This window comes from Nelumbo nucifera, chromosome 5, assembly GCF_055504915.1.
Source record: "Nelumbo nucifera cultivar China Antique chromosome 5, China Antique-T2T, whole genome shotgun sequence".
Lineage (NCBI taxonomy): Eukaryota > Viridiplantae > Streptophyta > Magnoliopsida > Proteales > Nelumbonaceae > Nelumbo > Nelumbo nucifera.
In genome coordinates this window covers 59453226-59477829 of record NC_142653.1, presented here as the reverse complement: position 1 = coordinate 59477829, position 24604 = coordinate 59453226, and the positions used below count along the sequence as shown (strand labels likewise).

The following is a 24604-nucleotide window of genomic DNA, read 5'->3' as shown; positions in this document are numbered from 1 at the left end:
AAAAAAAGAAAACGGGAGAAAGGAAAGGAAGGAAGGAAGGAGGGAAGAAGAAGGAAGAGGATGAGGAGGAGAATTTGACGCTCACCGGTGACAAGAGACATAGATCTCAAATCTGGGATCTCCTTTTCTGCAATCTTCTTCTTCTTCTTCTTATTCTTCTCTCTTTGCATTGGATCTCAAATTTGAGTTTGTTCTCAAACTCTCAGTTTCTCCCCTCTATTATCTACAACTTTTTTAAACCATGAACTGCAGTCTGGGTCGAACGAGTCGACAATTTAACTCTCAGGTCAGTGGTTTTTTGACCAAGTCAATGGTTTCTGACCTAGGTACGGGTTAAGGATGAAACGTAACTAATTGTTTGGATGATTTCTTGGCTGAATGGTCTGACCATCTAGGTCAATGATGATTTAAAATAATTGGATAAAACAAGTCACAGTCTAAGGGGGAAAATAACTGAAAAAGTTTTGTATGGGAGATCTTGTCTCCCCTAAGATGACACATGGTAGGATCCTATAAGTGTGGGAATCAAAGTGAATATATTCCCTACATTGCAGCTCAACACGTGTCCTCATCAGAGCAACCTAGGGACTAAAACCTTTAACTACTTGATGAATATTCTTGGATTCTTGATCCTTACCCATGCATAAAGTGAGCCCTCCTTTTGTTTATAAATAGTAGGGTTCATGACGTGAAAATGGGACATTTGAGTCATTCGATATCTTTGGGGTCATTCCGTGATTCAATCACCAGTGACCTAACCTAGAGTTTTTTTTAGCTTTAACTATTCCATTAGTTTGAGAAGTTGAGCATTCTAGCCTTAGTATCATTCCGTCTCTTTATTCCCTAAGAGTTCCATTCTCATCTCCCCAATGTAGTCTTGCCTCTAATGCCTTGTTCTTCCCAACATCCTACACTCTACCTCCAGAACTTGGACCATCTCCACAATGCCATGCCTACATCTACTAAAGGACCAATTCCTCTAGAAGAACTCAAAGTCCCACCAATTTTCAGTCAAGCCAACATATTTATGTTTTACTAGAGATGGACCTTCCCCTTTAGTACAGGTGGTGACTTGGAACCAAATATGGAAGATGAAATGTTCCTTTTGAGTCCCAAATTTTCCTTTGGAATTTTTTTTGATGCAATGATCATAAAAAAATTGCATTTATTGCATGATGATAAAATGTGCACTATGTGTCAATAGTGCATGAAAACACCTCAACACTTATTTTTTTACATTCCATTTTGCAAGAGAAATGTGGCATGGACTGAATATATGCATGAATGCAAACATCCATGAATATGAACACATCTACTCTCATATTCAAAAATGGTTGGAGATGCTATCATCTTAAGTATCCAAACAAGACAACAGGTTTTCTCTCAGAAAAATTGGCATAACGTTGTTTAGTCTAGGAGGCAAGGAATCAAAAATTACATGGCAATTAAAAACTTGATCCAATATGGGTGTTGGGATCAATTAATAACTACAACCCTATGCCAATGCTAACCATAACTTCCATAGAATGAGTTAGAGATCAACAAAGAACTTCATTGATTATATAGATATGATATATAGAAAGAGCTTTTGCAACATATGTGATAATACAAAGTGAGTGCAGGGTACTAGTTGCAGCAGTAGCTAGGGTGTAGGAAAAAAAGCTATTATCAAGGGACTTCAAAAAGCCAAGAGAAGAGACATCAATCACATAATTGTTTTTGTGATGCACAGGTAATGGTTCATATTATAAATAATGAATAATGTAAGTGTGATTGGGCTTAAAAGTTGTACATGGATACCATATGGCATCTTATGCAATTTTCTGATATATGTAAAGTTTGATATATAAATATAAAAAAAGAACAAACTAACACATGGATTAGCTACAAAGACATGTAATAGAGGCATACATCTGTCCCTTAATGGTTTGAATGTAAATATGTTTATGAAGCTAATATAAGTCATTATCTTTATGCAAAAAAAATAAAAAATCATCATCGTCATCAACCGATCCTTTTCTCAACTATATGGGGTTGGTAGGTTGAAAATTGCCATACTTTAAGGGGGTGTTTTTTTTTTTTTTTTGATTTTAAGAGGGGGGAAAGTTGTCAATGGGATTTTGGCTCCCATTGACCAAGAATCCCATGTTCTTTTTTCAAATTTATGTGGGGACCGGGGAAAGTTTATTTTCCTGTGTATCACTTACCCAATGGGTAAATAACTTTCCCACGTAGGGGGAAAGTTGCTAACATTTGAATGGGACAAAAATGCCCTTTTTAATAATGGATTTTTATGGCTAAAATGGTCATTGCCTTATTTACATGAGAAATAAAAGAACATGGGTAAATGTACTTACCCGGATAAGTGTTTCCCAGGAAAAACTTACCCATGTAATTGTATTTATCCCGATAAGTAACTTACTGAAAAACGAATGAGGCCTAAATTTATAATATAATTCATAGTCTCATTATCATTATTCAATCTTTACCCAACTATATGGGAACTTATCAAAAAAAAAAAAAACTATATGGGGTTAGGTAAGGCTGGTTAGTTATATTTAATCCTATCTTACCATTTCATTCTATTTAATGTCATATTGTTAAATTATTAACACTTGAATCATGCACGCGTCATTATCATCATCATCGAAACCTTGTTTCAACTTTCAATTATACATGACTGTCTACATGAATTCTATTTCTATGAAATAACAATTATCATTGTCATCATCTAAGCCTTGTTATCATTATCATACATCATCATCATCATCATTATCTAAGCCTTGTTATCCCAACTATTTCTATGAAATAGCAATCATCATCATCTAAGCCTTGTTATCCCACCTATACATCATTATCATCACCTAAGTCCTCTCCCAACTATATATAAAATATGAAAGTGATGTATAATGGTTATCATGCATGCATTATTAAGCCTTTTGAGACTTAATGATACATGACAAACATGATATGCAACATGACTAATCAAACTCTGCCATGTCAACCATTAAAAGGTGTCCAAGACTAACATAGGAATTTACAAACAAATGATGCACCAAAGTCTTCTATTCAATCTCATTTTCTTGACAACCAGTCATTGAAAAATGTTTTTTTTTTTCACATATATATATTTGGTCTCAATAACTCGATTCTCAATAACCAAACAGACCGTCAAACATCCACCGTCCAATACGTGAATTGAGAATATTCTCTCTACCATATTCATCCACTAAGTGGGCCCACATAGCGGCCGATCATCCTTTGCCAGTTGCCACCCGTGATAATTTTTTACAGTGAAATAGTTGTCGGTATAGAAACTTACAGTTAGTTTTCCATTTCGGTGATGTTTAAATTTAGAAAATAGCTTTTCCCGTGGTATTGGATTGCAAACCGTTGATCCAATGTTTATATTAAAGCTTGTTTTTAGATTCTGATCGAACGGTTATAACGCAGTAATATACGGTCCGTTTTATTACTGATGCTTCACTTTTCAGTGTTGAGCTCCATAGCTGTCTGTCGGAGAACGAAAATCTCGGCTTCTCTCTCTCTCTCTCTTTCACTCTCGACTCTCGAGACTGGAATAGAAATTCCATTAACACGATCGATCAACTACTAAATTAATCTCCTAGAAATCTGTTAGTACAAATCTAAACTGTTTTACGGGAGCTCTCTCTCTGGTGTAGATTTGCTTCCACTGTTTCTACTGCTTCTGTAGCGTGTGAGAATCGTAGTAGAAAGAAAGATATAGAGGAAAGATTTATATTTCCTTTTTTTCCTCTGTATTTTCTTGATTTTTGTCGTTTTTTTCCTGTATTTTGGGGAAAATGCGGGATTTGTTTAATGGAGGCGACTGGAAGTTGCGGTGGAAGAACAAGGAAAGCAATTAGAATTCTTAGATTTGCTATTAGGGCTCAGAAGCCTAGCTGCAATGCACGGGTTCAGTAGACTCGGTAATGGAAGGGCCAATGGAGTAAGCCCTCCATTGTCGACGACGCCTTCGCCTCCTTCGTCACCAAGATTCCGTCACAGCCGGAGCAAGAATGCGAGCTTTGGCAGCCGCAGCCCGAAGCTGCACACTTTTGCTGAGCGGCTTGTCTACATCGTTCTTTCTGCAGTTTACCGGAAACGCGGTGTTCTGCTATTTGCTCCGTTGGTTTACATCTCTGGTATGTTGCTGTATATGGGTTCTTTGAGCCTTGAGGTCGTTGCACCGGTTGTCGTTGTCAAACCGGCTCCGCCAGGTTCTACCTACCGTAGTCCTCAAGTTTTTGAGAAGCTTCGGCCTTTTATGCAGGACGATGGCAACCATAGCTCCAATGCGGTATGCCTGGGTAGATTTTCTCTTTGAAAATGATCGCTTTTTTGCACTTTTTATTGTTTATTGCCTTCTATATATGATCCTTAATATGTGTTATATGTTTTTTACCAAAAAATATGTGTTATATGGGAAGCCGAGTTTCTGCATCTGCAATTTCATCGAGTTTGAACGGTTAAGCAGCAATTATAAGTTATACTTACTATATGTTTTTTTAGTAAAAGTAGTGATATATCCCAAATATCTGTAACGGGGAGGAGCGTATGTTTATGTAGTTAGGTTTCAGTTTCCGTTTGCAACTTTGTTTGTTCATTCTGTTCATCGTAAAGCAACATGACTAAAATGAATCAATAACAATAACTTAATATTCTCAAGGTGTTAAAACTATTTACTTTCCTCTTGGTTTGGTTATTGCGTTACATCCTCTTAGTTTAGCTGTGTTAATTTTATTTTGGAAATTCCCATGAATAAATTCGTTGTTTCACTTCCTATTGATGTATGGTCCAATGCATATTTCAGTAATAGAGAAACAAACTTTGATAAAGCTTAGAAATCCACTATTGTAAGTTTATCTTGGTTCTTGGTAGAGAGATCCTTCAGTCCAAGTGAAAATACTTGGTCCACTGTCCTGGCTTACATTGCTCAATTGATTGAAGGCTATAGGTTTGCAACCTGTGAGGGCTCAGGTTAAGGATTTATTAAAATTTTAATGGGACTGTTCTGAGGACCCAGGTTTGATATTGTGTGAATTCTTTAAATCGGGTACCTGACTTGTACCCTTGTAAGGCTAAGTGAAGATGGATCAAGTAAGGAGATAGGAATTCCAATTTCTACCAATAAATGAAGAGGTTAAGTGGAGTTTTCCCCTATCTTTCTTTATTGTTTCTTTATCTTCTTTTAAAATCCTGGAGTCTGATCAATGTGTTTTCATTTTGCTATTTACAAAAAAGGGAAGCCCATTTCTTCTAAAATCATAGCTACTGCTATAATAAGGAAAATCCCGATAAGAACAATTATTGACAATAACGAAGGGATCAATGCATCTGGTGAGATGGTCCAAGTTATTCATTCCCATTTTGAATCCTTTTATGCCTCCCTATCTTCAAGCTGATTAGGAGTTGGACCATGATAGGATTCTGACAAATCTGGCTGAATGGATGGACACAACCTTTCAATGAGAAGGAGATAACAAGTTGTTTTTGGATCTTGAAAGGGATGAAGCGCTGAGGCTGAACAGTTTCTCTACAGGTTCAGTTGGATTGTTAGAGCTGAAGATTAGGGACAATAAAGAAGAAGAATGAGAAGAAAGGACAAAAGAGAAGGGAGAAGAAAACACTTAGTTTGAATATTGGCCCTGATTAGTAACTCACACCACATTTAACACTCCCCCTCAAGCTAACCAAGATATTAATCATGCCCACCTTGCTAAGACCATCCAATGAATTAGTTTTAGATGCTTCTTTTGTAAATACATTGACCAACTGACATTTGTTTTGGTAATTCAAAAGAAAGGGGCTACATAAAGTGAGGGGTAGCCCTACCCTGAAAGCTGGTTTTCTTTCTATGGTGCATAATATAAATTTTATATCATCATCATCATAGTTTTCAAGGTGCCAAGGTGAAGCTAGGAGATAGGGGTGTCTTGTTGCTGTATTGCCTAACCTCCTAGGTGGGTGGGTGCCTATATGTTGCCTTGGTGATGGAATTTTTATGTAGAAACCATGAATCACCAAGAATTTTAGGATTCCCTAGGTTCAATAGCAACCAATAACAATATTTCATTGATAATTATTAGCGAACTTCATAAAAAAGTATAAGTTTCATATTAAACCATAAGAAATCAACATATTTTTGAGAAGAAAAAGAAGAAAGAAAAGAGAAACCCTATTTTTGTCTAGGAAAAGGGAAAAGGGGGTGGATGGAATGTGTTGATTGGATAGAATTTTAAGTTCTTCTGTGCTTATTGGTTTATGTTTTGAAGTCTTTAAGAGTTCAAGACAACATACACCAACATGCATGCTGATTAACCCTAACAATTTAGAAAATAATAAAAAGAAACTAGTATATAAACCCAGAAAATAAATATTTTAGTTTAGTAATGTCTTTAATTATCTCTCCCAGCTGGTGTATCATGTACAGATTGAATGGTGAGACAACCTACCTACTAATCTCTTGTCCATTTGTTTGCTGTATTTAGGAATGGTTTTTGCTCTTTTTTGGGTGCAGATGGAGTCACCCTTTTAGCTTAGATGGATTGTTTGATGTGTCTATGATTAGTTGCCCAAATAGAAGGGGCAGAGTTATGTGGGAATGCACAAGGGCAGTGTTGATTTGGACACTTACAGAAGAAAGGAATGCAAGAATTTTTGAGGACAAAGAGACAAGTTGGGAGATATTAATTGAAACCATCACTTTAAGAATAGCATATTGGGTGAAGACCTTGGAACTTTTCTTAGACTTCACAGTAGATGATGTTAGTAGGGATTGGGGGGCAGTTGTAGGGTCCTCATCTAAAAAATTAAAAGAAAAAAAGGAGTTGGACACCTTTGGAGTTTGGGTAGTGGGTGGGTGGAGCTGAATTTTGATGGAAGATGCATGGGTAATTTCGGGCCTTTTGGAATTAGGGTAGTAAGGGATGAGGACAAAACTATATTTGCAATGTACTCAGGTCCAATAGAAAGAGATTCAACAAGGACAGAAATTTTGGCATTAGTATTTGGGGTGTAAAAAAGCCAAGGAAATGGGAGCTGAAAGATTGATGATTGAAAGTGATTTGAAGGTTGTAATAAGTTGGTTAATGAAGGAAAAAGAAGTGGTCTGGAACTTAAGAAATGAATTTAGATTATTCACATGATATCAAAAGGCATGCAACTACAAATTAGTTGGATACAATGGTCTGCAAACAATTTTGCCTATGGTTTGGCTAAATAGGGGTCAATAGACAACAAGTGTTTTGGGCTCAAATATAAAAAAGGGTGAGGTGGGGTGAGATAGTAGAGTGACTAGTGTCTAGGCTCCTTGTTGTAATCATAACCTCTTGTTGTAACTATTTTAATTAACTAATGAGTGAAAAATTTCTCTCTGTTGCTGATAAAAAATATCTATTTAATTATTATTATATAAAAAACAAAGCATATATAAGTGTTTCATAGTGGCTTGTACAAAATAGGTAGGCGATTAAACGAGGCAACCATCTATAGGTGCCTTGTTGTCTAGGCGTTGCCTTGAGAACAACCATCTATTGGTGCCTTGTCTAGGTGTTGGATGATGATAATGATCGTTAGATTAAAAAATAAAGATACAACAGAGAGTTGTGGGCACAAAACAAAGCCCAAACAGAAACTATTCACTATTTAAGAATGCCCAGAACATAGATTGTCTTTGAGTTCCTTGCTTTGCTAGACCATCAGCCAAACTGTTTACAGATCTCCTTATCGACCTTATTTTGATCATCATGTCTTTAGAAATCTGCTTGAATCTCCTGAATTCATTTCTTAACTTCCATATGATTCCTTCCACCTTTTTCAGCCAGCCCACAACTACTTTTGAATCACCTTCAATAATCAGCTTAGTAATCCCCATTTCTTTGGCTTTCTCTACTCCATAGACTGCTGCCAATAATATCCCGTTGGAGCTTTCTCCTTAGAATCTCCTTAGAAGTAACTACATTATCCATGAATGGTAGTAAAACTTTTTCCTCCTTTTATTCAGTGAGAGAATAATCAATTTGTTTTCACCAGCAAGTGGTAGCCACTTTCTCTGGTTTGACCTCTCATGAAATGGAACTTTGCTACATTCTTTCTTGAGCATTATAGTGTTACTGTGTTAGTGTGTCATAGACCTACTCCTTTTCTATGCTTATGGCTTACTGTTTCTGTGTTCGTTAGCTGAATGATCCATCTTTTTTTAGTGAGGTGTTGTAATTTACTGCCATTAAGAATTGCCTAAAGTAAATCTAGAATTTCTTACATTGTACTTCCTTTTTTAATGAAAGTTGCTGTTATTGATCAAAAAAATTTTGCAGTTGATGACTGCATGGCATGTAAAGTCACATCAAAGTTGGAAGCATTGTGTCAACCAGAGTATTTCTCAAGCAGGTTTGAGTTTTACATAAAATTGTAGCAGTCAAACTAGATTTCTTCTAGTTTAAATTTGGTACCACTACCACATCCATGATGCATTTGCAAATGAAACTTTTCTTATTTAGTCATTTACTGCAGTGTGGAGTATTTCTTATCAACATATATTATGTATTCAATGTGAAAAGCTTCTATGTTCAAGCAGTCAAGCCTTATATTGTTGAAACATGAGAAGGATAGCGTGCTAAAAGAGCATCGTCAGACACAAACATACATGTGTTTGTGTATGTATGCTGTTGAATTATTTTATTCCTTCATGAACGGTTGTCTATATGCTGAATTCGTAAGCTGTAGCTGCATTAGTGGTGGACCATTTAGCCTTTGTTAAAAGCTATTTGAATGATGAATTCTATTCACCATTTTGGGTCATGGCTAGCATACCCCCTGTAGATAACAACATCCTTCATTGGTTGAATTCTGACAGTTTGCATGCCTTAGCACATTTCTACTCAGCCAGACTCATTAGTGTGTGCCACAATGTCACACCAAATAGCTAACAGGCTGTGCAACTGAAAAAGCAGGAAAACATCCTAATTGATCTGTGCAGTAGTTTCTTTCCTTGATTTCTTTTTGGGTATTTTATGTATTTTTTGATTGTGAAAAATATATTGATTGTATTGTCTTAACATTCAAAAACAATTATATCTTGTGCAGGTGTAACCTTCTACAGCAAGATGCTATAAATTGGGCTAGCATTTAGCTCCTGAAAGGGAGCATAAATAGTTAGAAGTTGTACATGAAAACATATTCAAATGCATCCTGAGAAGACCTTGAGGAGATTATTGATGTCTTTAGGTTTAGAATGTTTTGTCTCTTGGGATTTTGGGGATTCATGGATGTTTGTTTTGATGTCTGAATTTTGGGTTACGTGGGAGGACAGAGTCTCATTGACTTTTCCATGGCCATCCTTACTCCATTTAGAGTGTACATTTCAAGGCGCCAAGGCGAGACTAGGCGACCACAGGGCACCCAGGCGCCTAGGTGTTGCCTAGGCATTGGAATTTTAAAATATTAATTTTTTGAGTTTCTACTTTATCTATGCTTTTGTAAGCTATTTTATTGGTTTTGTGTGCTAACTAGCAAGCATGTATACTAACTATTAACTCTATAAATCATTCAAATCAGTATAAAACTATAAATTTTATATAACTAGCATGTACACAGTACACTAACTATACACTAACTAGCAAGCATGTACACTTAACTATTAACTAAAAAAAGTAAATAAATAAGTGCAGGAACTAGGAAGGGAGGAGAGGAATATAGGGGCGGAAGAAGAAGAGGAAGAAGAAGAAGAAGTATAGGGGATTAGGGGCAGGGAGGAGTATAGACCCCTGTTTTCTCAAAAAAAAGGGACTGAGAGTCCGAGACTATTGACTGAGAACAGTCAGGGGCAAAGCCCCTGTTTTTTCAAAAAAAAAAAAAAAAGGAACTGAGATTAGGACTAGCGACTGAGAACAATCAGGGGTGGAAGAAGAAGAAGAAGAAGGGAGGAGGAAGGGAGGAGTATAGGGGCGGAGCCCCTGTTTTTTCAAAAAAAATCAAAAAATGACTGAAGCTGGGCTGGAAGAAGCAGAAGCTGGGTTGGAAGAAGAAGAAGAAGAAGAAAAGGAAGAAGAAGAGAAAAACTTACCTGCTGAAGCTGAGGTGCGATGGAGTTGGGCTGGGGAATGAAGAAGAAAAAAAACACTTTGTATTGTTGTCTTAATAATAAAATAATGATAGTATGTAACTGCTTTTATTTTAAAAGAATAAAACATCTAATAAAATATCAAAATAACAAATAAAAAAAGTTATTAGATGTATGTAGGCGCCCACCTAGTCGCCTAGGCACCTGCTTAAGTCTCTGGGCGGGCGCCTAGTATACAAAATCCAGGGCGTTTGGGCGAGGCGCCCATGGAAAACTGCCTAGTCGCCTAGGCCTTGACAACTATGTGCAAGACGTGTAGAGAACAGTTGCATTGTTGAAGCATAAGGATCAAAACTAGATATAATCAACCAAATTAAATTATGTATGCAAAAGTTCTAAAAAAAGAATATGGAAAACATAAAAAGTAGGATTCAGATCTAATGTTGAGAAGAATGATCCATTGCTTAGATTAATCTGTTATGATTGCTGTGTGTTATTAAAATGAACAGCAGAGAAGTATAGGCTAATGCTGGATGTAAGAGATGTTGCAGTGAATTCAAGAGAAGGTTGGAAAGTTTGTTGAAATTCACTGTTTTTTTTTTGTAATAAAAATAAAATTATAAAAGAGGAAAAAGAAGAGAGTACAAGAAGGGGGAGGAGCCCAAGGTCCTTGAGAGAGAAAGAACAAACAACCTCCAGAACTCAATGCAATAAACAAGGCCGCCTGGACTCAAAAATAGAACCAAGAAACCAAAAGCCCAAACAAAGAGACCTACTAAAGCCACAAATCAGAACAATAAAAAACACGAGACTCAAGAACAAGAAACAGAAGAAAAAGAAAACAAACTCCAGGATAGCATAACCAAACAAATCAAATCCTCGAGACAGCAGCATAGATCTTTGATGGACCAATACCAGAACCTCCCTCAAACCTTGCATCCTGCAAATCACTGACCACTAATGCTTCTAGAATTTTTCCTGGTCTTAACAATCTTCTTGCTTGGTTTAATTCCGAAGGGGCTCCCTATTAACCTATAAAAGCCTTAGAAACCAGAATGTCCTGTTTCTTCCTCTGTTTCTTAAACCTTCTATATGCTAGAATATTTTTCCGGAGTTTCAGTGGCCATGAGGGTTTCTTATTAATCCTTTCCAATTCCAGCACTGTATTTTTCTTGAAAGCTGGGGAGCAACCAAAGCTTCAGTCTTTTCACCAAAGTCCTCTACCAAATTAGATGTAATTGATCTATTGTGGCCTTCATTGACTAGTGGAGCCTGCACTTGAAGACCTCCACTCTTCCTAACAAGCAACACGTAACTTCCCTCCAATTCTTTGAACATCCTCCTGGTAAAAGATTCACCTTCCAAAATGAGAAAACCTAGAGTTTTGGGTGTAATAGATTTTTTGATGGTCATGACTAACAAAAAGGGGTTAGACAACATGGGGGCAACACATCTGCAATAATCCGTAAAAATTAAGGCTCCAAGGGAAAACATAAAATACAAAAAGGATGAGCAGAAGGTGGCCTGGAGCTTTAGATATCATCAGAGAGCCGAAAAATTAATAGAGGACCTGCAGACACAAGTGGATTCCAAGGGCAGCCAATTGGTTGGCAGGTGACTTAGCAAAACAAGGGGTATGAAGGGATCAATTGCACTGGGGTGAAATTGGTTAAGTTTTCCTCTTTTGGTTTTGGAATTCTTAGATGGGATGTCCCTTATGATGTACTTTAACCTATTTTTTCTAATTAACAAAATTCTGAGCTGTTACTCATAAAAAAAAGAAATAAAACATAAAAGGAAAAACTTCCATATGACCTAGGTTGGGAAACCAGTCTGATGCTTGATTACCCTCCTCACTGATGTATGCGTATCAAATCTGTACTGTAGATTATTTTCTCCGGCAACATTCTGACATTCAGATCAGATATTAAGTTTTTAATTCTCCATAGAAGATTGATATATTTGTTTTCAATCTGTCTATGATAATTTTAAGATCACCTTCTATCGAAATCTCTCTAAACCCACTTTGAGCTGTCATGTGAACTACCCTTTCTGTCCACATTGCCACCATATTTATTGTTGTGACTACAGTGTTTACTTTCCTACTCTAATTAAATTCTATGTAAAGAAAATACCACTTGCCCAACTTACATACCTAAGCTAACTCCTACTACTTTTAATAAAGACCCATGTTTATATTTATCTTTCCCATTAAATAGTTCTAATAACACTATAGAAGAAGGAATTTAATGATTGGACTCCCTGGTTGTTTGTTAATTTTATGTTGGCACCTATGCATACCAAGAAGGATCCAAAGTAGGTAACACACCCAAAGTTCGTTTGTTTAGAAAGAAATAAAGAAGGATATTGTCAACTCTAAGAATTCGACTAATACAAGGCTCAATAGAAAACATTGGAAGGATGGTAACTATAAAAGTGGCATGGGCTGGCTGGGTAAAATGTTGAGAGTTATAAGATGAAAGCTCTGGTGGAAAAACAAGCATAGGTTGCTATGAGAATGAGTTCCTGAGGGGTGGAAAGTGAAGGTACCGAACTTAACATAAGCATACTATTTCGTGAGGTGGAGAAAAGAACAATTCTACAACAGAAGGCCTAATCTACAATTAATAATGGAGAAAAATCTTTGATGGATCAAAGTTAATATCTTCAAGAGGACACTATTCGCCACCAAATGCTGGATAAAGATTCCTGCAGGATTTACATGGGGAATCAGATGATCAAAACTATGTATCAAATACAAGTAATGCATGTGATGCAGATCTAGCTAGACCCTTCTCACCAAATCTAGTGGTATGGCTTAATAATGTCTACCTTCCTGAAGCATCAACCCCCACTATAGGTAGTCCTTTTCTTTTAATCAGCAACAGAAACATTTCATTAATTAAAATTCACAAGAAATATACAATGAAGAATCCCCCAAAAACACCCAACCCAATGGAGCATAGCAACTTCTATCTCCCCCAATATAATTTTTTATAATTCAGCTCAAAAAACTTAGTTTCTATTAACCCCTTGCTTAGCTTGCATATCTGACATTCCATTTGCTGTCTTATAATCCATTGAACCTTAATTTGTAGATTCCTAATCAACCACTTGAACTTATTCATCAGATTTCTGTATGCCCAACTGGCTTTTTCCTTATTCAGTAATTATTACCACTAGTTGAATCCCCATTACCAATTGGACCCGAAAACATTGCAACTACATTTCCCTCCTCATTTCTGAGCACATCCCCTATTCTGAGAGGCCCTGAGTTTCCAACACTACTGCCATCAAAGTTCAACTTTAAGAAGCCCCTAGTTGGTCTTGTTCATGCACATACCTCCCTCCTCTTTTTTGAAGACAACCCTGCTACCACAGTCCAATTTCTTATAATGCCACCCATAGAGAATGGTAAAAACAGCTCAAGAGTATTTATCCATGTAGCTGTCCTATAAGTGACAGTGTGACACTATAGCTAGTTCTTTGCATGCTTTCGTCTCTGAAATTCCTGGAGCTCTCCCCTGATCATTGATACCTTATTTCAATTGTGCTATTCCCTTTTGATATCTATTAATAAAGTTTTGTTTTACCATAGGAAAAAAAGAAAACCCATCCATTCAAGGGGTGCTAGACTACCAAACCTGAAAAAGGCTTAGCTCAAGAGAAACTGCTATCAGCCCACCCACTAAGTCATATGGATGTCACAAAGTCCAGAAACAAAGCATTTCCAGCCAATCCAAATTGGTGGACACCTAGAGGCCCAATCTTCTAGGCAACAATTCTCTTCTCTTAAGCTTTTCTTTGCAGTTGTCAAGGCGTCTAGGCGATTCTAGGTGACAGTGGAATGCCTAGTCACCTGGTGTTGCCTAGATGATAGAATTTTACAAAGAGAAAACTATATCCCACATTAGTTCCCTAATTTGCATACCAAAAATATGCATATAAATTGAAAAAGTAGTAATGCTTTTTACTAATAACATTAACTTTCCTCTCAAAACATAGCAAAATCATCATATCTAAAAGTAGAAGCATTGGCTAAGGTAACAATTTGAGAACGTGACTGAGAAAGAGAGGAAAACACACCTGGAGGAGTCCTAGTCATATGACCAGAGGATCTAGTATCAATAACCCAAGTAGATGATGAAGATGGCTTATATGAAAGACAAGCCTTACTTGATTAGGCTGGGGTGGCAGTGTTATGTTAAGTAGTTTGCAAGAATCTCTCATACTCATCATGTGATATGCTCACCATCTCTTTCCTGGTAGCACCTGTAGGAATGGAGGGCAAGGTTTAAAATGTCGATGTCGATGGAAATGTTGCTTACCAAAATATAGGAATATGTCGGAAACATTGAGGGGAAATATTGTAAAAATTAGAGACATTGTGGAAATATTATGAAATATGTGGAAATATGCAATGATATTTTGTAAAATGATAAAAGAAGCATTAATACATATTTCTAGACTATTATCTTATTCCCAACCATTATATAAAGCTAAGAAACTAAGATCAATAACAAATTAGTAAATGTCAATTTACTGATGTATTATGCATTTTGATGTTTTTACAAGGTTATCCGATATTTTCTTTTCTTATTTTTAATTCCGATTTATTATAAATTCTAATATATTTATTTCACACTAGTAAATAGAAATACATTTATTCTGATTTTTTAAATATTAAAGTCATAATACATTATGTTTTATTATAAATTTAATAAACTGATTCTCCTTTTTGTAGTATTAACTATTAAAATTATGATAAATTCAGATTTCTTATAAAATTTAATGAATTTATTATGATTTTTAATACTAAATTTATAATAAATTATGATTTAGTATAAAATTTAATAAATTTATTCTCATTTTTTATATTAAATTTAGAATATAATTTATTATAAAATTTAATAAACATTTTCTGATTTTAATAAATATTTTAAAAATACTAACTAGTTAATATTTTTTACATGAAAAATATTTTATGTTTTATATTATAAAGTAATTAATTTATTCTTTTGTTTTTAGTTTTTGTTAATTATTATTTATAAATATTTTATTTGAAATATTAAATAGAAATTATTAATGGAATAATTTATATTAATATACTGTATTATATTAATATAATATACTAATATATTATATTATTAATGTACATTAGTCGACATCATGTCGACATAATAGGAAAAACTAGGAAAATCTGTCTTTTCTTTTGTTATTTGGACCAATTTGGTCGACATTTCTGAAATATAAGGAAATGTTGACCGAAATAATGTAATTTTTATATTACCATCCATTTTCATGTCGGTGAGCCTCGACATTGATACATGTCGGGCGACATTAGCAAAATTTCGCGACATTTGAAACCTTGATGGAGGGTAATTGATCACTCTGTTGATTGGAACGTCTTGCTTCCTCTTCATTTGTTAAATCGTGGTTTGCCCAGGTAGATGGTGGGTCATGTAAATAGTAATAATTAATGGTATGGCCTTCTAGTCTGCAATAAGTGCACGTTCGAGAACCATGTCCTCCCTCTGGCTCTCAACCCCCAACACCACTTCGACGACTAGTGGTTCTGATCCTTTTTGTCATTTCTTCTAGATCGATAACCAGCATTCCTTCTACAACAGCCTTCCCCCTGTGTTGTAGCTAAAGCATATCTATTAGAGTTGGTAACCATCTTCATAGGTCCCATGATCCTGTGAAGATGAGCAAACACATATTCTAGAGAGGGGAGATTTAAGTTGCCAAAAACCTGTGCACGATAGATTCATATTCTAGCCTCAATTCTGAGAGAAACTGTGCCATATTAAGTTCTCTTTGCTGTTGTTGAATTCTAATGTCAAGGGTCAATGGCTGATACACGTTAAGATCATCACAGAGATTCCTCATGCTAGCATAGTACTCCTTAGTATTCTGTTGCCTTGTAGTATGGTAAAGTCCAGAAAATAAAAGAAGAAAGAGAAGAACCAATAGGGGAGATCACAGCCTTGTTTAGAACAAATTGCAGAAACTTATAGATGCTCTGATATCATGATATCATGCACAGAAAGGAAGAAAGTAACAGGAGAAACAAGAAAAAGAAGTGAAGTGGAAGAAAATCTGAAACCAATTGGGAGAAGTGTCCCTCCTGTTCCTGCTCTTATTCCTGTTAGATAGATAGATTGCCAAGGATTTTGTTATTACTATTATGCCCCTGATTAAGTATGGGCTCCAGCTAAAGGTAGGACAAAATAGACTAATTAATGTGATATAAAACATAATGAAAAGGACAAAATCCCCCTGTTAAGTTGACGGCTAACAAGCATGGGTCCTGCATTGTCATTTTGAGCTTGTGCTGGAGCCTTCTATGGAAATGGAATTGCTGCATCTTATCATGTGTGGTGACTGGTCAGAAAATGGTGAAACAGGATTCATGTTGAGTTTCATATCTATTTTGAAGGTTAAGCTGTAGGGATAAAAGTCCAATACCCAATATGAGTAATTTAAGAAATGCTCAACCTGAGCCTGCCTAAGTTGCAGTTAGACTCAACTTTAGATGATACCCCCATCCACCTATTTATTGCAACAATAGGAAGAGAACTGATAGGGATTATTTGGTTTACATTTTTTTTTTCATTGACTCTTGATTCATTGTTTGTGCTCCCAAATAGCAATTCTGAAATTGTATCAAGTCATCATGTTATTCTTGTTTTATTATTTGGAAGCTAAATGTTTTTCTTGCTCCAAGGTTACTCGGAATTGCCACGGTCCAATGGTTTCCTTATAATTGAAGCAAATGGTGGTCTGAATCAGCAACGACTGTCGGTGGGTCCTCTCATAATTATAAAATTGGCATCATAGCTTTTGATTGTGTGTAAGAGATAGCTTTATCTGTTTCTGTTTTTTGTTTATTGCAAATTTACTGTGGTTTATTTTATTTTTTTCCAATTTTGTGTTCTATTCTTAACTCTTTCACTTGCATTAATACTAACTTTAGCAAAATATGTGAGGACATGCTAAATTTTTTCCACATTGATTGAGTTTGTAAGGTCTCAAGTATCAGCTTGTTCCCATTTGAACAAGGGTATGTGAGGCAGCTCATTATCACTTGGAGAACTGCTTTGATTCTTTTTAATACATGGGCACTTGCTAGAAAGATTTATCTTTCAAGATTCCACCTTATTGCCCTTGGCTTTTATGCTTCAACTTCAATTTGCTGATGAATTTTGTCTTTGATCTACACAGATTTGCGATGCAGTGGCAGTGGCAGGATTACTAAATGCTACGCTTGTCATTCCAATGTTCCACTTAAATAGTGTTTGGCGGGATTCCAGGTGAATCATTATCATTATCATTATCATTGATAGATAGTGGTAAAGTATTGTATTCATAATCAAAGAAAAGGGGAGGGATCTCCAAGTATGCAAGTTTTATATGTATGCACTCCTATACATCAAAAGAAGAGAAAGATTAAGGGTCTGTTTGGTTCACAATAGGAATCGGAATCGAAATCCTTTGGAATTGGAATCGGAGTGATCCATTCCCATTGTCTGTTTGGTTCAGACGGGAATGGGAATGGAAATGGGAGTCAACCGGAATGGGGTTTCATTCCCAAGGGAAGGGCAGGGAATGGCCATTCTCTCAAATGGGGGAATGCCATTCCAGCAGGAATGGGAATGGGATTCTGATTCCGCCCAACCAAACAGTTGGAATCGGAATAGCCCATTCTGATTCCGATTCCAGACCCCTATTCTCACGAACCAAACAGGGCCTAAATCTTCCTATGATTCATAAAATGTTTGTATAATATTGTGCTGTAATTCCATTGTGATTCTTTAGGGAGTCATGGAGCTTAGTTGTTATCCTGCTGATGGAGGGAATCTCTTCCTCCTTTCCTTTTGATTTTAATGTGGGTTGGGGATTCCCCTCTGAAAGATCAATTTCCTTCCTTGTTTGCTCTCTCCAATTACAAGTCCAACTTTATCATTCATTCATCCTAATAAAATATCTTCTTATAAGGCAATTGAAATTGTAAAATCATTTTTTCTGAAGGATAAAAGAAAAATTTATTAAAAAAGAGATTACATGTGAAAGGTGACAAGAAATCACCCGAGAGGAAAACAGACACTAACAAACATACACCCAGAACTGCCTAAAAACATAAAACAATCAACACAAAATAAAGACTCCACATTAACCACCTTCAAGCAGCTCCAAACTCAAAGACCCGAATCAGAACCCATACACCCGGATCTCCATACATCTCCTCCCCGTCAATTTCTTCATCCCATAACTGACACCCTTTCCTTGACTTCCAATTTCTTCAGTCTCTCTTCCATCCTCTTTCTCTAGAACACCTCAAAAGCCTTCATATGAACTCATCTCCCCAAAAAAAATAAGCCAAGACTTTTATCAATCTCGACTTCTCTCTCAACAATTTTCTTGGTAGGGATTATTCTAGATCCCTTCTACTCCTCAAGACTTCTATAATCAAATCTCACTTCAGAACCGACAGCCAATTTGTTTTCTTTTTCCACCTGATAGTTTAAACTGGTGAGAGCTCGAGAATCCGCCTCCCCAAACTCTTCAAATGATGAATCTATAACCTTCCCCCCTCCTCTTTTATAAACCTTTTAAAATTTTTTTTGTAGGTCCAGCACCAACCAAACCATGTTTTAACCGAGAGAATACCTTGGTTATGTGAACAATGTGAGAATTCCTAGCCCCACAATTTCCTGGGAACCTCTTCAACAGGAGTAACGGAGTCTAACTCTGTTGCCTTCCTTCTTCCTAGGTCCACACCTAACTTTTGTACCACCACCTCCTCAAAGACGTTCGCAGCTTCCACCACACCTAAAGCTTTCTCAACCTCCTCCCTGCTTCCTGAATCTACATGAAAATTACCATTCAGCTCTTCCTTAAATTGTCGTTGAACAGTATCTTTTTTCTCAGCTTGGGTAGGTGAGCAGAAAACTGCGTCCGGACGGACATTTCCTCCATTGTCACTTCCTGAAATGCTTCTTGAGTCAGCCATGACAAACCCTTTCCAGACCTCCTCATTTTCCTCCAGCCCAACCTTCTCTTCTTTACTGTCCTCCTTTAGGCCGCTGGACAAAACTTTATTCTCCTGAGAAATCGAAGATGTAGTGCCAACATCCTCCATCAGAGCCACTCCTTCAGCTTCTGCCACATGTTGCTCGCAGCAAATGGGTGCATTCTTGCCTATGCCAGGGCGCCGAACAATATAGCTTCCTGTGTTCCCCTCCACTATTCTCATCGTGGCTTCCTTATTCCCTTTTTTGAACCTGAAAATCAATGATTCCCAGCAATCTTCCTTTCCCCTTCAAGTTCTAACTGGAGAGGGTTTGCACGATCCCATCCATCTTTTTGGACATTTAAATGAAACCCAACTCCACCTATTACACTTTAGACCTGACACACTGATCCACCTCCTTTCTTTTGAATTTTGAAAGTGGGCCCTAGTTAAACCAGTAATCGGCTCCTCAAAAGAAAGCATCGAAACCTTTCCAACTCCTTCATCAGGTTCCATCCCCTTATGTTTTTGGTTCACCATGTGTCCTTTAGTCTCTCGCCCCCCTCCTGCTACATTAATCTATAAGGCACTTGTGCCACCTTTAATTACTTCTTCAGCCGATTGCGAGTGGTCCCCACTACTCAATACCTCTACCGGATTCTCCCCTGAGTCGGCCCTCTCCACCTCCCCAATGTCTCAAAACTCAAACAGCCCCATCCCATCGACCCCACTATCAAAATTAGCAACATTTATTCCGGAAATGCCCTCACCTTCAACGTCTGGCTTTTCCTCTGTTTGGATCCCAATTGACTTCCTCAACTTCGAACCAGTTGGTGTAAAGGGATTGCACCACTCCTCCCATGTAACCATGTTGTCTAACCATCTACTAGGTTAAGACCCTTCCACCACCACTCTTAAGTCATACGGTTCATCATAATGAAGGAACAAGATGGGCCTCCTTTACCTCAATTAGGATATGCACAAAAAAGAGGTTTTTCCAAGCATTGGTTCTTGAATCAACAAAACAAAAACTACCACAAGCATCTCCAATCGCCCTGAACGTTTGAAAACTCCATGTGTGCAGAGGGATGCCAAAAACATATATCTAGACAAAACTTGAGGGCTCCAAGTTTCTTAGAGCCCCAATTAGAGGGTTCTATCTTCCCAACCTTAACTATGGATAACTTAACTGATCTTATTTGTGATTAAGAACATCAAGAGCTTCATCTTCACAGCTAAATGAAAAAAGAAAAGAACCTGCATTGACTCTCCTCACCTGGAAAGGATCATCTTGTTTCCATTCAGCCAAAGCCCAAGTATACACCTCTTCCACATCTGGTTCAGAATTGACAAATCGCCCAACCAAACTTCTATTGAGCAGCCTGAGCCTATTGAAGGTTCCTTCAGTTGAACTCATGAACACCTCTTTCATAATTCCAGTCTCACAAACACCTTAGATCTCATTAGTATGAACACAACCATCTTTCCCTAAAACATAAAACTTTCTGTGTAGGAATTAAGAATGTAAGACCCTAAGATGGACTTGTATGGGCTTGCTTCAAGGGGCTTGGTACAAACATTGCTTGTAGAATTAGGAATGCAAGATGTGTTACATCACATTAGCTATTTGAAGTAATGCACTTGAGGAAATTAAAAGATTGTGGTTTTACATGCCTTAAAATGTTTTTTATGTTTGATTTTATTTTTAAATTTTCATTTAAACACGCTTTATATGTTATGTTTATTTATTTTAATTTTAGATAATAGGTTTTTTAAAACATTTATTTTAAAACGCAAGTTTATATTTTTTTATTAATATTATGTTTAGTATATTTTTTTGCATTTTTTTTATTTTTTTGGCAATTTTTTTGACTTTTTGGCTTTTTTTTGTATTTTTATGCCTTGCTTCCGAAAGGCGTGTGCCTTGTGTCATGCGTCTCGGGTGCAATTTGCCCTTTGTGCTTTTAAAACACTGCTTGAGATCCTAGACCACACAGTTAAATGGAAAGAATGAGATGGAGAAGTTAAGTATACTTACAAATAGGGGACCAAATGGAAATTTATGTACACAAATACACTAGTGGCTTCTACCTAAAAATACTAAAGGAAATGTAAATGTAGAATAAAGTAGAACACTACCTACACCTGAGACTAGAGGTGTCCATTAGGGCAATGAAATAATTGTGAAGTAGATGAAGGGGTGAAGAGGAAAATGCACATAGAGGTCCAATCATGTGATCTCAAACATCAGGATCAATGTCCCAAGAAAACTTAGACCAGGAAGCAAGGCAAGTTATACTTGACTTGGATAGAGTTGTATTATTATTGTAAGAGATGATGAATTAATAAGTTTCCATAATCATGAGAAATAGATACCATCTCCTCCTTGTCTCAGCTGACGGAGTCATGTTACTGGGAGGATCTTCACTGACTGCGGCATGATTGGCCATACTTGAAGTTGGATCATACTAATGGTTAACTAAATGTTTATCAAGATTACAATATGTTCATTTATATAGTCCACCTCATCACCTTTGCTTCTACCACGAACTCCTCAATACTATCACTATCATGCCCCAAAACAGCATTTTGGAGAGCACATCCTCCTTTAGGACCATGGCCAACACCTTGTACATCATGATCAACCCCTGTAGCAGCTACTAATGCTGATATTTCAGATGGTATGGGTTTCTTCATGTATTGAGGAATCCCTCCTGAGATGCAACTTGTGAGAACACCTCTAAGAGATATGGAAGATCACTACTCTCTAATATCTTGGCATGAATAAGTTTGTACTATGACAAGAACATTGATGTTTTAACATTGTTGCCAGTTGCATCAGCCTTGGAGGAGGCATGAGATGCTACCTACCTCTCCTCCGCCAAGGCTGATGCAACTGAACCCTCGTGTTCTCAACAAGGGTTGATATACATTTATCTTATTCCTAAGATTCTACAGGGTAGAGTAGTACTCTTCAATGCTTCTCTCACCTTGTTGAAGTAGGAGCTGGGAAGTTATCATTGGTAGAGCTGATAAACTTGAGTTGCATTGTTTTGACCCATGTTCAATCTCTTATCATGTTCCAAATATCTTTGGCTGTATCTAGGAACATGAGATTCACACTTATTTTTGTCTCCATATTGTTCCAGATCCACATTATGATCTGGGCATTTTATTGCACCTGTTTGTTATAACCCGGAGTCAATTTTTGGTTTTAGTTCACTAATATACTTTAGTTTCCCTTTTCCTGTAAATTATACTTAAACTGTTTTTCATTATCAGCAAATTCCTTAGCTGACTTCCATTCTGGAAGGAGTGGACAGACAAGGTTTTATATGGGGTGGTTATACTTTGGGTTAAGGAAAGCATTATATGATGTGGGTCTCTTAAGGGAGTGGGGTTTGGTGTTTTTTTATTCTTTTCTTCATGTATCTCTGAATCACCTTGTACATTTTCTTCATATTAATAAAAATTTGTCAAAACGAAAAAAAGAATAGGCACATCTTTAAGACAAAGTTTAGTCTAGAAATAAATTAATAAACAGAAATTTACTGAGTGTGTACACTGATTGTTAGCACATCTAGAGTTAAAGAAATGCACAGAGATGCAGTTGGTTCCAACTTGTGGTCAAAATTGGATCTATGTAAGTTGGATGTGGAGGTTTTTATTGTATTTCATGCATAGCTCATATTTTTCATTTGTATGGTAAAAACTCCACCAAATTTGTAACTTTTGTTCTTTTAGTTAAAAGTTTGCCTTTACTACAAGAAAAATACGACACTTGGGCATGTGCAATGCAGACAGAATTTGGTTTACTTTTGGGCTTTAAGACATGCTTTGGTGAAGGCGATGTGGTAGTAGGCATATTATATATTGAGCATTAGCTTCCATTTTTCTGGTCTTTACAGGTATCAAATTCTTATAAAAGAATTGTTAATTGGACCACATCAAGAATGAGATGGATACAAAATATTTGATGGTTATTCTTTGAAGTAATGCTTGATAACCTTGTTAGCTTTGTCATTGTCTATCTACTCCTTTTTGTTGTATTCTTGATCTGGCCTCTAAAGAAAGAATCCTTTAATTAATCTACAATAACTATTATATTTACTTTCCTTTAATTTGTTGAAATATGGAGGATCTACCTTTTTTTTCTATATTTTGATTTGGTTGATTACTTATGCTGCAGTAAATTTGGAGACATATTTGATGAGGGTTTTTTCATATATGCTTTGAGAAATAATGTGAATGTCATCAAAGAACTTCCAGAAGATGTACTTGCACGGTTTGACAATAACATAAGCAACATTGTGAATTTAAGGGTTAAAGCCTGGTCTAGTCCAACTTACTACATACAGAAAGTCCTGCCAAAACTGTTGCAGATGGGGTATGCATTTTCTTGTTCCTCATGATTGTAATATTAAAGGCTTGATCCTGCTCTCAATTGTACTGCTGATACTCTTGGAAGTCCAGAAGTATTATTCTGAATTTCTGAAAATGATAAAAGTTTCAATTTCTGAAAGAAACTAAATTATTTTTTATAGTAAAATAAAACTTTACTAAAAAAGAAAGAGAATACAATAGGAAGGTAATAAGAAACCTTATACCAACTATATAGGGTTGGCTACATGAATCCAGTTTTGCCTTTCCATTCTGTTTCATGCCATTCTGAAGGAAACTAAATATTACATGCTAATTTAGTTTCTTTTTTCTTTTTCTCCCAAAGTACTAAAAAAATTCTCAAGATTTAATGGTCATGTATTCTATTATAAGATTATTGTTATAGGACAGGGTAGGCACTACAAATTTCAGATCTAGTAGTGGCTTTTGTGGGGTTTAGGAACTTTGGGTGATTAAGGGTAAAGAATAAGGATAGAAAATCAAGTTGACAACATGCTGTCCACTGAAAATGAGTGAGAAGTTAGAATGGTAAGATCTCTTGCTGTGGTAAATAAAAAAGATTAAAGAAATTCCTGGAAACAACCAGAATTCATTAAAACAAACTTTCTTTTTATCAAATAGATCCTCCTTAAATCACAATTATAATTAATTTATTTTTTTGATGGATCAATTATAATTAGTTTATTTTAGAATCAAAATATGAATTCAGATGTCCCTTTATAGACTTCAGTTTGGAATAGGAAACTGACTCTAACTAACTTCTAGTTGCTTTGAAACTAAGATCCAAAGGTAAATTATAGGGAAACTTAAACAAGGGCTTTAATGTGCTAGAAAATAAATAAGTAAACAAATAAGGACTTAACACTTGAAGAACTCCAATAAAACCTTACTAATCTTTACTAAAACTAATTTAATGTGAGGACACCATAAATTACTAAAAATAATAATTAGATATTTTACTATAAGTTGTAATTATGGAACTTATATAAAGAGTAACAATTATAAAAAACTTATATAAATAGTAACCATAAATGGTAATTCCGATGTAATAGTAAATTTTTGAAAATTTAAAACCCTATTCTTAAGACACCTACAATTAGAAA

At 36.1% G+C, this 24604-nt stretch overlaps 1 protein-coding gene across 2 annotated transcripts in view; it reads left to right on the top strand.

The window, feature by feature from the left end:
- Positions 1–3495: 3495 nt before the first annotated feature.
- LOC104589416 (O-fucosyltransferase family protein) overlaps positions 3496–24604 on the top strand; it is a 48105-nt gene continuing 26996 nt past the window's right edge. The window contains exons 1-5 of one of the 2 annotated variants that reach the window (XM_010247738.3): positions 3496–4321; positions 8340–8412; positions 16815–16891; positions 17312–17400; positions 23290–23487. In XM_010247738.3, the coding sequence (XP_010246040.1) occupies positions 3929–4321; positions 8340–8412; positions 16815–16891; positions 17312–17400; positions 23290–23487 (830 nt within the window). In that variant the 5' untranslated portion in view covers positions 3496–3928. The remainder of the gene's footprint in view (positions 4322–8339; positions 8413–16814; positions 16892–17311; positions 17401–23289; positions 23488–24604) is intronic. The other variant, XM_010247740.3, reaches the window with a different exon arrangement.